The sequence below is a fragment of the Cicer arietinum genome, chromosome 5 (genome assembly GCF_000331145.2).
Source record: "Cicer arietinum cultivar CDC Frontier isolate Library 1 chromosome 5, Cicar.CDCFrontier_v2.0, whole genome shotgun sequence".
NCBI classification, from domain to species: Eukaryota; Viridiplantae; Streptophyta; class Magnoliopsida; order Fabales; family Fabaceae; genus Cicer; species Cicer arietinum.
The window spans coordinates 62092789-62107032 of record NC_021164.2 but is presented as its reverse complement, the minus strand read 5'-3'; the positions used below and the strand labels follow the sequence as shown (position 1 = coordinate 62107032).

The window sequence follows — 14244 nt, the reverse complement described above, 5'->3', positions numbered from 1 at the left end:
TATCCTCCATCACAACACTACGAACCATATTCTACCCAATTAGAACAAACTCGTTCAGAAAGTTTTCAACTCCATCATCAATCTCCTCCAACAAGTCCACAATGCGATCTTCCCCTTAGTGTCTTACATAGTATCAACGAGGAAGATTTCAGTGATTATAGTGAAGAGGATGAAACATACTTCGATGAATCATCTGATAATTCTGTCGATGACATTGATGGTGACGAAGATATGGCAGCAGAAGATCAACCTATTCTACCTGATTTCGATCCACCATCTCACCTGAAGAGCATCAATTTAGATACTCAACAGAAATCAAGTGAATTTGATCACTTGCTCATTAACGAAGTCCCAACAGTAGATGGAACTCTTGCGGTTGGAATGAAGTTTCAGAACAAAGATGAATGCATACATGCAATCAAGCGCTACCACATAAAACAATCATTGAATTTTGTGGTACAAAAGTCAGATTTAGAAAGGTATGTCATTTATTGTTCAGATCTAAATTGTTTGTTTAGATGTAGAGCTTCAAAACGCAAAAAAAGTGAATTGTGGGTTATTGGTAAATTGAATGTGCCTCATACATGCACAAATTCTGTATTGTCACAAGATCATACGAAGCTCGATTCTAATATGATATGTCAAAGCATAATGCAAGTTGTGAAAGTGGATCCTTCAATCAAAGTGAAGGTAATTGTTGCTCAAATTCGGTCTTTACATAACTACACAGTTAGTTATAAAAAGGCCTGGATAGGAAAGAATAAAGCGATCAAATAAATTTATGGCAACTGAGAAGAGTCTTACAATCAACTCCCACAATGGTTGTTGGTTATGAAAACGTTTGCTCCAAGAACTAAAATAGAAATGGAAACCATCCCAGCTTATCATGAGAATAGTTTGATAAATGGGATAACGATTTTTCATAGACTATTTTGGGCTTTCGTTCCGTGTATATCTGCGTTTAAATTCTGCAAACCAATGGTACAAGTTGATGGGACTTGGCTGTACGGCAAGTACAAAGGAACTCTATTGGTAGCAGTTGCACAAGATGGGAACGACAACGTAATTCCTATTGCTTATGCTATTGTGGAAGGTGAGACAAAAGAAGGTTGGAGTTTCTTTTTGAGAAATTTGAGAAAATTTGTCACTCCACAAGCCAACATTTGTTTGATTTCCGATAGACATGAATCTATTAAGAGTGCTTATAATAATCCGAATAATGGGTGGCAAGATCCTCCGTCAAAGCATATGTTCTGCGTCCGACATATTGCACAAAATTTTACAAGGGAATTTAAAGACAATGCTTTGAAGAAAAAAGTTATTTCTATGGGTAATAGTTTCATTCTTAATTTTTATAATTTTCTTAATTTTTAATAATTTTATTCTCAATTTATATAATTGTCTACTGTTTTAATACAGGTTACTCTATCAACGAGCCTACATATCCATACTACCGTAGAGAAATCGGCATGCTAAATCCGGATGCTTTGAAATGGTTAGACAACATACCTCGACAAGATTGGATTCAAGCATTCGATGGAGGTAGTCGTTGGGGTCAGATGACAACCAACCTTGTGGAGTCAATCAACGCAGTATTAAAAGGCCCGCGCAACCTTCCCATCACTGCTTTGGTGCAATCGACTTTTTTTAAAACAGGGACACTATTTCCAACCATGGGAAAACAACACGCATCAATTTTAACTTCTGGTCAGGTATACACAAAATCTTGCATAGATTTTATGAAATTGGAAATAAGTAAATCCAATAGTCATAGGGTGGATAGTTTTGATCGGAGCAACCATACTTTCATGGTGCATGAGACAGTGGTTCCAAGAGAAGGGCGACCAATTGGTCATTTCAGTGTAAACCTTTCTAACAAGTGGTGCGATTGTGGAATATCCAGAAATACCAACACCCGGTTATCCGACAGAAGATGGGCTTCTCTATAATTTGTTTGGAACTCAGTGCACAACTCCTGAGTCGGCATATGCTGTATTTGATTCAATGTATAATCAACAATCCCAAAATGTAATGGAACCAGGTGGCAGTGGTTCTAATCCATCTACAGCTTACATTGAAGAAAATGATCAAAATGACGATGAACCGGAAGAACCGCAACTTGTTCAGAGAGCTAGACGAGTTCGGCGACATCGTACATGTGGGACTGGGGGTCATTTAGGTGGACATCATTGATATAAATTTAATGTATTTTGTTTTTTCAAATTTGATTGATGTACTTTTTTATTATTAATTTAATGTATTTCATTTCGTTTTCAAGTTATCAATATCAATTTCTTTTCATTTAATTGTTATTATTATTTAATTTTTAATATCATTTTAAGTATAATAATTTTTAATTAAAAGTATAATAGTTATTTATTATAATAATAACAATAATTAAAATATAACATTTATTAATAATTAATTATTAACGTATTTTTAATTAATTATTAGTATTTTTATTTTTTAAATAATTAAATTAATAATTTAATGTATTTCATTTTATTTTCATATTATCAATATAAATTTCTTTTCATTTAATTGTTATCATTATTTAATTTTTATTATCATTTAATTTATTTATTTAATCACTTTAATTATAATAATTTTTAATTATACCTATAATATTTATTTATTATAATAATAATAATAATAATAATGATAATAATAATAATAATAATTAAAATATAAATTTTATTTATAATTTATTACTATACTTTATTGTAATTTAATATTAGTATTTTATTTTTTAAATAATTAAATTAATAATTCTAATAATAAGCTAACTTTAAAATATAACAAAAAAAAAAAAAACCAACCCAGTGGGAGGTCGCTTCCCCAGGAAACGACCCCCTATTAGCATAAAAAAATTTCCTCTTCAGGAGGTCGCTTCCCTAGGGAACGACTTCCTGTTGAAACGAAAAAGTAGGACATTCAGGAAATATTGTTTCAGAGTAGGGCATTTGAAGAATAAAAAATAAAAAAAGGGATATAAGCATCTTTTTCCCGAAAAAGTATCGCGAACATTACAAATAAAGTATTGTGCTATATATAGTAAAGGAAAAGTATTGCGAACATCGCGAAACATTATTTAAATATTAAACTTAAAACTTAAAAGTAAAAAAAAAAAAAAAGAGAAAATGAAATAGGATTAATCATGAAGAAATATTGTTCACTCAAATAAAACCAGAAACAACTTTCACTCAAAACTTGGTTTGATGCTTATAAAAAAACTTATAACGTAATTGGAAGAAGCTAAAGTCTATAAATATCTCAAATACTCATTGTTAATTTTTAAGCAAAGTAATAAAAAAAATTAGATAAAATTTTCAAATTGATAGTAACAAAAGTTACAACTCAATCGATTATAAACTACAGAGAAATTGCCAAGAAAAAAAAATTATTGGAGGGAGAAATTATGGAAAGAAACTAGAGAAGTTGAGTGACAGAGACTTGAGCATGATAATAAATTAAAATATTGATTTATTTTGAAATATAAAAAAGTATATTAAATATATTTAAATAAAAATATTATTTTGGAAATATATCAATATATGGTCAACTCTGCCAATTTTTTGTCAAATAAACAATAGAATTTATAATAAAGGAGGAAAAAAGCATAATTAAAAATTTAAATATTTATTTTCTAAAAAATAAAAAGAATCTCACCCAAGCCCATATTTATTTTGCGGTGGATACCTTACTGGATACCGAAAGCCCGAAACAAACCTTACTGGATACCGACCTGCCTGTTAACCCTAGTTTACAATAAGACTTGTAGCCCCCTTCTATAAAACCCACAGTTTTCTATACAATTTTGTAAACTCAGGCATTTGTTGTTTGTTTTTTAGATCTGCTTGAGTGCGTCTCTCTTCTGCTTGCTTGCGTTTTATTTATTTTATTCATTATGGTTTGTGTTCTTCTACCGTTGCAAAATTCCATCCGTATGCGACTCACATTTTGGGCACGACGGCCATCTTTTGCACAAATCATTGTTAGTTTTTAAGTACCGTTTGTGTGCTTTAAACTGCTTCTATAAAGAGGTTTATGTGATTGGTTTTTTCCATGTTTCCATTAACCTCTTTCATTCTGAAAGCGTACATTCCACCATTATTTTACTGAATGGTTTTCTGATTGATTTATTCAATGCTGTATTATTGTTATTTTGTCGTACATTAATGATAAGAAGTGGTAAATAACCCTGTGAGGAGGATCTCCCAAATATTGATAGGAAGTGCCGTATGACACTCTAAACAGCAGCTCCGTTTCAAATTATGGTCTCATCTGTTGGGTTCATTCTTTGTATGTGGAGCTGTGTGTGAGATTTGAAACGGGTAGCTGAGGGTTTTTTTCCATATAAAACTTCATATTAAATTCTTATGTTTCTTTTTGTATAGTTTTAATTATTTTTTTAATTCGGTCTGATTGCCACGTCTCTGGTAGTTAAAATAAGCTCTGACCAAAGATGCTATGATTGGACCAATATCAATTTGTTTTGCATTCTGATAGGAATCTGTAGATCTTATGTTCAATGATTTTGCGGAGCCGTTTTGTGCGATTACATTTCTATATAATTATAATCTGTGTTTTATTTTTGGTGTTTTGGTTTTTATGATGCCGATGATGACACACTTGATTGGAATTACCGTCTGAATAATTATATTTCTTGATGTAAATTTCTTGGCTGTGGTACTGAGGCTTCAAATGATTACATTTTTTATTGTAAATTACTGAATAATTATACTTTGTTGGTTTTGTAGAAATACTTTGTGCTACACATAAATATTATTTTTGTTTTTATATTAAGTGTTTTTAATTCTAAGAGAAATATGTTTCATTCAGATGTTTCATCCTAGTTAGGAGTAGATTTGATTTGAATCAAAATAACATGGTCTATAGTTCATGTCCTTGGTGAAGTTCCACCTGCCCTATAATGTAACTTCTGAGTCTAGTGTATCATCAGCTAGTCATGAATTTCATATAGTGCTGGCGGAACTTTGTCCCGGGACTTGATCTTCATCATGGATAGGAGACTTTATCATCAACTCTGACTTCGGTGATTGAACATAAGATTTAAACATGATCAACATCTGGATTATTGCCCGACCGTTGCATGCCACAAGAAGCATTTTGTCAAGCTTTTTTATGCTCTAAGGAAGCATTGGCTCTCGATTTTTTTTTCCCTTCTTTTATTTTATGTCACACTGTGAACAAGAAGGGAAATAAAAATAATGATGTGACAGTTTAAAAATTATTTAAAAATCTTACAATTTTGGTTTCAAATTTTGACTTTTAAATAAAAAATAATGATGTGACAGTTTAAATAACATGACATTGATAAGATGATATACAATTATTAACACTCGTGAAATAACAATAAAATCATCTAAAAACTTAACATTCAACTTTAGAAAATTTTTATTTTTGTAATTTAGTTAATGACATATAAATAATTAATGCATCTAGATGATTTTATATCATTATTTTTAAGTTAAAAAATCTGAGAGATGAAAAAAAAATTGTCAAGTTTTAAAATAAGTGGATCAACTATGTGAATTAATAAAAATAGAATGATCAAACCTGCAATTAAACTAAGTTAAAATTTGTTTCATAAATATTTATAAAATCAGTGTAATGGTAAAGAGTGAACACCTTAACCAAGCGACAAGATGTTTATTCTCTGACCAATGGCACTAATAAACGACGGTGGAAATTTTTATGTATAAAATAGTTATAAAAAAATGACAAAATTACATTTATAGTTCTTTAAGTTTAATTTATTTTTTATTTAATTTTTTAAAATTTATTTTATCCCAATTTGATTATTTAAGTTACATTATGTTTGCATCGTTAGTCATTTATCTCAATTTTGATACACAATTAATTCAATTGAAAGTTTCTTATCATTTGAAACTCTACTAAATATTGCTACAATATATCTTTCATACTAATCATTCATCAAATCTCAAAATTGATCTATATTTCTTAATTTTTTCTACAATAATTTAAACGCATGTATAACCTTAAAAACAAAATAATAAAGATATATATTCATATAATCAATGTCTTTAACTTACTTCATATGCAAAGTAGCTTGGAGAGATAACTTGTTACAATGTTTCGATTAGATTTTAACAATTACACTAATTTAATAAAATTTTAAATTTAGAACTGCGTGCATAATTTAATATATCTTAAAGGCTAATGGCGCAAACAAATGTAAGTTAAATAATTGATTTAGAAAGAAAGAAAGAAAAAAAGCGAAAATTGGACTAAAAAAATTAAAGAGAAAAACGATCATGTATCGTTAGTGTAAACAAAATTTACAAAGATAGTTAATAAAAACAATTGATTTTATTATTTCACCATATGTTAGTAACTTCTATCATAAAATAACTAATTAATCAATTGTTTGTTTGGACTGATATTGTAAAATTTATTATACCGATATACATATTCATAAACTCTAAATTAAAATGTTTATTTTTTAAACTTATTTTTATTACTTATAGTATATATTATATAGTAATTGGATTTCTGTTAAAAAATAGTACTTGGATTAAAAAACTAAATTCAGTTTTTATTAATTTAATGATTATTTGAAAGTAGAAATTGATGTAGACTTAAATATTATATGGAAACATCACAAGTTAATGGAAGATAAACCTAGTGACCGACACTTTCATACAAAAAAATTGATCGGTGTAGTGAGGCACATGCATTGACAGATTTTGAACGGAAACATTGAGATGATCAAAATTTTAAAAGATAAATAAAAAATATAATATTATATTATATATAAGAATTTTAAGTTGTAAATTTATAAAAATATATTGGAGAGAGATAGTAAATCGAATTTGATTTATATTTTTAATAATTAAAAATTAGTTGGAATTTAGGTTGATAATTCAATTGAAAGTTTCTTATCATTTGAAACTCTACTAAATATTGCTACAATATATCTTTCATACTAATCATTCATCAAATCTCAAAATTGATCTATATTTCTTAATTTTTTCTACAATAATTTAAACGCATGTATAACCTTAAAAACAAAATAATAAAGATATATATTCATATAATCAATGTCTTTAACTTACTTCATATGCAAAGTAGCTTGGAGAGATAACTTGTTACAATGTTTCGATTAGATTTTAACAATTACACTAATTTAATAAAATTTTAAATTTAGAACTGCGTGCATAATTTAATATATCTTAAAGGCTAATGGCGCAAACAAATGTAAGTTAAATAATTGATTTAGAAAGAAAGAAAGAAAAAAAGCGAAAATTGGACTAAAAAAATTAAAGAGAAAAACGATCATGTATCGTTAGTGTAAACAAAATTTACAAAGATAGTTAATAAAAACAATTGATTTTATTATTTCACCATATGTTAGTAACTTCTATCATAAAATAACTAATTAATCAATTGTTTGTTTGGACTGATATTGTAAAATTTATTATACCGATATACATATTCATAAACTCTAAATTAAAATGTTTATTTTTTAAACTTATTTTTATTACTTATAGTATATATTATATAGTAATTGGATTTCTGTTAAAAAATAGTACTTGGATTAAAAAACTAAATTCAGTTTTTATTAATTTAATGATTATTTGAAAGTAGAAATTGATGTAGACTTAAATATTATATGGAAACATCACAAGTTAATGGAAGATAAACCTAGTGACCGACACTTTCATACAAAAAAATTGATCGGTGTAGTGAGGCACATGCATTGACAGATTTTGAACGGAAACATTGAGATGATCAAAATTTTAAAAGATAAATAAAAAATATAATATTATATTATATATAAGAATTTTAAGTTGTAAATTTATAAAAATATATTGGAGAGAGATAGTAAATCGAATTTGATTTATATTTTTAATAATTAAAAATTAGTTGGAATTTAGGTTGAAAATTTTATTTTATTTTATAATTATAGTAGTTGTTTTTGTAATTTTTTTAATAAATTATTGTCTCTGTTCTTTTTTATAATAGATATTTGAATTATAATTTAGTCTACAAAAATTTATGTATTTGATAGAGCGTTGTCTTAAAGATCTTGGAGACCATGCCCTAATCTTAAAAGTCGAGTCTAATAAAAAAAATACAATTTTAATAATTAAAAAAATTGGCAAAATAGATTTTAGTCTGTATACATATATATCAATTTACTTTGTACAAAATTTACAAATACCAATCTATATGAATGTCATTTGGTTAATCAAAAGTACATTTAGACAACGATGACCCAACAACCACAATTCAACTCATAAAATACATCGATTATCGATGAATTACAACAACATATACCATAATAACCATATATAATGTTTATATTACTTAACATATTTATTAGTATATGTCATGTCTAATTAAAATTTATTACTGATTAATATATATTAAACTACAATTATCCTATAGACTTATATAATTTGTTTTTCACAACTTTGTCACAATTAATAATTTTTAATTTTTTAATTTTTTTAACATAAATACTTATTTAATAAGATTTAACTACTTTCCTACATTCATATAAAAAAGTTTCTACCAAATTTACATTTGACTTTGAAAACATCATTCTATACTCGTCCATGCAAATATGGAGAAGTTAAAGAGAAATGTCTTATGAAATTAGAAGAATAATTTTAAAATTTGAATAGTACAAATATAATATTTTTATCACTATTTACATATTAAAGTCCGATTCTGATTTGGTCTATAAAAATATATTAGATCAATTGTTGTTAACAAAATTATAACTTAAATATTTCTTGTAAATAAATAAAAAGTATAATATTTTTTAAAAAACTTATTGGAAATGAAATAACAAATAAAATATGTAATGTAAATAAATATAAATAAAATAAAATTTGTATGTTTCAAAAAAATTATTGGAGTGGCATAGGACAAACCCAAATCCTAAGACATTTTTTTTTTTTTACTCCACTATGCAACTTTTAAACTATTTCGTGTATTTTGCTACATTTTTTTGTTTATTTATAAAAAAATCACGTCTCAATATTTTATTTCTTTCTAATGGTATTAATGTTTGCATTTTGTGAGATGATTAAATATTCTTCAATTTTTATATTTATATTTTTGTATAGATAATTAAGTAATTTTCAATTTTAATAATTTTAAAAATAAAAAGATGTATTTAATTATCTACACTTTTTTTAATGTTTTTACTTTTAAAATAATTACAATTCAAAAATATTGAATAATTTACAATTTTCATTATTTGTGTAAAAAAGAATTAAGCTTTATATATTTTTTTCATTTATAATCTATTGGTTGGTCTTAAGTTGGGTTTGAATAGAGGTTTCACTTTTTTTTTTTTGTGCTTGAAAATGATATCTTGGTGATTACTAAACAAAAAAAACTATTGGTGATTTGAGACACTGGTTGTTCTCCTACCACCGCATCAGTGTTCTAATGTCGAGATTATTCATGAATTCCTCACATTGCAAATTGTTAAGCATGGTTAGTTGCGGGATCAACTATACTTTGTTTTTTGTTTGATGTTAAAAATTATTACATTTTTAAATTAATTTTATCTATATTTACTCAAAAATATGGAATAAGACTTTTCAACTACTTGTTGTACAACAACACGAACAAGTCATGTAAATTTGTGTATATTCTAGTTGAAGAAAAAAATAGTGTGTATACAAAAACTCATGTTAATGATGTTTTTACTATTCATCTTGTGATTTTTGAATTTATTACTAACGACGTGTCACTATTTATAATATGATTTCTCAATTTATAACTAATATTTTTTAATAATAGCTACCTTCAGTCAAATTTGTAAAAAAAATAAAATAATTATATAAAAAAAAAACAAATAAAATGATATATGATTGTTGATAATATCTATATCAAATTTAACAAACACCTTTTACCATTAAATCTATAAAGAAAGCACTTACCCATATATATTTTTATAAAAGCACTTACCCATATATATTTTTATAAAATTATTTATAGATGCTCTTGTGCTATTCAATGAAGTCTTTAGTTTTTTGTTTTTTTTAAATATTTAGTAATGTGATTTATATTTTTAAATTGATTATGTTAGATTATTTATTAAATTAATATAATTAATGTTGTATAATATTTATTTTATTTTTTATAATTAATCTTATTTTATTTTTTTTTATATTTGTTGACACTATAAATTTAGAGTTATCTCTATTAAATAAAAAATTATTTTGTAAAGAGATTCCAGTACTTTAATATATCTCTCGTTTTATTTTCTATATTATTAACATCTGTTATTATTATATTGGTGTATGCTCTTTTAACATCCTATCAAATCATCTACAACAATTGGGTAAGTGGAAGAAAATACGGTATGATACTATGTGCTTTATCCCTATTCAATTATTCCTAGTCCAGATAGAAATGTTCTATCCCTATTCAATTATGTTGCAACATTAATCTTTCTTTATATTCACTCCAAATATATTAAATAAAACTAATTTAATTTTCTTTAATATAAATAAAAAAAAAATCGACGTCTTATTACAAAATCATTGGATAGATGTATGAAATTTTTTGCTCACTTATCTTCTTATTTTCTACGGTTTTATTTTTTATAACAATTTTTTATATTTCGTTATAAATTTAACTTTGAATAGAACTTACATATTTTATATTAGTCTTTATAGAGTTTATTAATGTAACTTAAGATCTTGAATAAATTCAATTGGAACAGGAACTTTCCTGTAATTTTGGATTTAATAAGCACTACTAAAAAAATTGATTTTAACGTCCGCCAAAAGCCGACGCAAATACACCAAAAGCTTATGCTAACATTGAATAAGCGTCTGATTAGCGGCGGCGTTGGGTTAGGATAACATGGTTGAAGCTAATACATAGCGGCGTTAAAAACTATCCGACTCTATTATAGAGTCGATCGGACTTACTCTAAGCCGACGCTACCAAAAATTAGAAGATGTACCAAAAAGTTTACTGCGTCGGAGGGACCGACGCTACGATCAATTAATAAAGGTGAAGATATATATAAATTTTATCACTAATTGAGCGTCGGGCTGGACGACGCTAGAGTCGACTTTATTAATAAATGACTTCTCTTTTTTATAGATATCTTATTTATATTTGAATCAATTCTCTAATGAGTTTTTCTCTCTTCTAAGATATCATTCTAACCAACTCCATTGCATGTGTGTAAATGCACTTTTTTGCTAACCTTACAAAACTAACATGTTTTTCCAACCCCAACATCAATGTCAATCTCCACTGGCTCTGCAATATTCAATTTCAAATCAGATGTTTCCTTCGATTTCAAGTTAGGTATGAACTCAAATATTTCTTTAGTTGCAGGCTTAGGCTTTGGTTCAACTGCATGTTTGTGTTCCAGTGAATGTTTGGATTCAACTTAAAACTCAACAATAACTAACTACAAACATTTAACTTAAATTAAAACTCGATCATACAAAAAAAAAAACAATTCTAGATTGCATTAACACATACCGGATACATGAATCCGGTAGTGTTACGTTTTTGAAAACACACTCTCCGATGCTTGAATTCAACGATGTTAAATTTTTGAAAAGCACATTACCGAATCCCAAAATCTGGTATAATCCAATACATAACTTCAAAAAACTTTAAAAACCAAAACCAAAATGACAATGAGGAAGATTTTAGAGCTACATTACTTTTGCAATGAAAAAAAAAATAGAGTTGATGATTCCTCTTGATAGAAGAATGGGGTTTTTGAACTCTTTGAACTCCAAAAACGTAAAAATAAGTGAAGAATTTTAGGTTGAGTGTTGAAGAAGTGTTCGGTGAGAAGACTTACACTATTTTTGTGTTGGTGTCTACGGGATGTTGGCATTCGGTAACCACAAATTTACAGACCCAAGTGCTGAAATTCCGTACGGGATAAATACAAAAATTTGAGAGGCCTATAGGCAACATTGGAGGGTTGAAAGTATGAAATTGCAGATTGAAATTTATAATGGTTTGATTAATCTTTTACATTACTGGGTATTTAATAGACTTTTACGTATTTACCAAACTGGTAGTACTAATTTCCCACACACCTCACCCACTTTTATTCTATGATTTTTCTTTCTCTATTACTAATAGAAGAATTCAATACAAAGTAATTCTAATAATAATTGATTTAATTTACAATCACTTTTCATCTTTATATCTTAAAGAAATAGCTAATGGTAAGTGCACCAATCAGTCTCATGAAAATCGAAATTGTCTCTCTACAGTCTTTCAACAAAAAATATGCATAAAGGTTTCTATATATGAAGTATGAACACTTAATTTCAGTTTTCTAGGTTATGTTCACATTTTAATTCTAAAAATTCAGTTTGGTTAGACACTGATGTATAAACTTGCATATTTACATAAGCTACTTTTTTTTTACTAAAAAAAAATCTAGCTACTTCTTATAAAGTAATGATTGTTTTATATATATATTTTTTGAATAAGTGTCAAGAGAGTTTATTAGAACATATTTCTACAGGTTCAATTAATAGTACCTTCCTAAAATTTTGAGTTGTATAATCATATATCTTTTCAAGTGATACAACAAGATTTTGCATTAAGCAATGTGCAGCAACACATGTTACTTTCAGTAGGATAGAGTAGCTCTAGAGGAATGCGATATTTGTATATTAGTGTATGACAATATGGATGGATATGATGCATATTATTATTGTCACAACATATTTTTGAGCTTTACTGTTGGTTTTTATAATTATCTTTCTAGAATCTTTGTTTTTAAAACTATATTCATTTTCGTGTGATTTTTAAAACTTTTCACAATTGTTTGTTCTAAACAAGTCGTATCAAGAACTTTGATTAATTTCATGTACGTGAATCTCATCATTTACTACTTTAGTACCTTAAATACGAGCAAATGTTCTTCCTCCTGATATGCAACTCGAACAATCTATTTGTCAATTTTATTTATTTTTTATTTTGTGCATATCCTTAAGAAAAATGAGTACATCATTCAGAGCACATGTCTGCCATATGCAGAAGTAAAACTAAAAAGATTCCTCCATTTGCTTCTTCACTGTCCAAAATCCTCAATTACAAATTCCTGAACACGTCATTTATAATCTAGACGAGTTAGAGGATTAGTAAATGTCCAATTAGAGTCAAGAGTTAACACCAAAAAAATCCAAAGTACATGTACAGATTCTGCCCAAAGTTTAAGTGGGGGTGCGATGATGCATGAGATAACTTTGTTAACAAACTTAATAAATTATTCACTGCATTGTTGTGGAAGTAGAAGGTAGAAATCTCATGAGGAAGCTTGACAGGGACCAGATGCAAATCACACCAAGAAATTGTAGGACATTTAGAAGTGTACCCAAAGAGCTGTTTATAGCCATGTTGTGTGCAGTCAACTCAGCTCCTCTAACTGTAAACGATAAAGCTGTCACCAGTTGTGCGGCTCTATTTAGTTGGTGCAGCCTATACACCTGTTAATAACAATAATAGAGCTTAGCTCAATTAAAATTTAGCAATTAATAAGTTCAGATAATTAAAATGTTAATTTAGAAAATCAATTAGGTAAAATTGAATAAATGTACTTCATTATATTCATTCTTTTTACTAGGAAACAAAATACAGAAAAGTTGTCAATTGAGGATTGGATTGTCCTTACTTGAAAGATTAATGGAATTGCAGACCATGAAGGTGATTTCCGATATCTAGCATACTGCTCAAACGCAAATTGGACAACAATGCCAACAAGGTACGGAGCAAGCGTTGCGGAGGCTGCAGGACCAGTCCATGGCCAGACAAAACCCATAGTGACCATGGGAATTACAAGACTAAGTACCAAGGTAGCAACAGAAGAGATTCTCTGTCCCAGTTGAGGGGGCAGAGTATCAGTATTTTTTGCTGCAGTATCCAATTGCGTGGGTCTTCGTAAATGGTCCAGTAGAAAAAGAAAAACGGCAACACCGCCATAGAAAATTGCTTCTGTGAAGAATAATATGAGAAAATCTGGAGATGAAGAAAGAAGACATTTCAGAGTTTAGAGTTCAAAGAAGACAACATAATTCAGAGCTAGGAAAGAAATAACATTATCATAAAAATAATTATGTGCAGCATGCAATTGAACATTTTAGTGTTTGAACTTTGAGGATACATCACCTCTCAAGTCACAACTACCAATGTCGTAGCATAATTCACAAATCACAACAACTCAACTATTTATAAACTCTT

General features: G+C 27.7%; 1 protein-coding gene and 3 non-coding genes across 4 annotated transcripts in view; 3 read left to right on the top strand and 1 right to left on the bottom strand.

The window, feature by feature from the left end:
* The first annotated feature begins 4197 nt into the window (after positions 1-4197).
* LOC113786813 (small nucleolar RNA Z112) lies at positions 4198-4347 on the top strand. The gene has a single exon (XR_003473127.1). It is a non-coding gene; the product is annotated as a small nucleolar RNA Z112 (small nucleolar RNA).
* A 71-nt stretch (positions 4348-4418) lies between these two features.
* On the top strand, positions 4419-4566 carry LOC113786830 (small nucleolar RNA snoR2/U65). The gene has a single exon (XR_003473144.1). It is a non-coding gene; the product is annotated as a small nucleolar RNA snoR2/U65 (small nucleolar RNA).
* A 48-nt stretch (positions 4567-4614) lies between these two features.
* Positions 4615-4704, top strand: LOC113786823 (small nucleolar RNA snoR77Y). The gene has a single exon (XR_003473137.1). It is a non-coding gene; the product is annotated as a small nucleolar RNA snoR77Y (small nucleolar RNA).
* Positions 4705-13047: 8343 nt separating this feature from the next.
* Positions 13048-14244, bottom strand: part of LOC101490503 (uncharacterized) — a 4178-nt gene continuing 2981 nt past the window's right edge. The window contains exons 4-5 of the mRNA XM_004501844.4: positions 13679-14022; positions 13048-13493 (exon numbers count right to left, since the gene is read on the bottom strand). Of these exons, the coding sequence (XP_004501901.1) occupies positions 13278-13493; positions 13679-14022 (560 nt within the window). The 3' untranslated portion in view covers positions 13048-13277. The remainder of the gene's footprint in view (positions 13494-13678; positions 14023-14244) is intronic.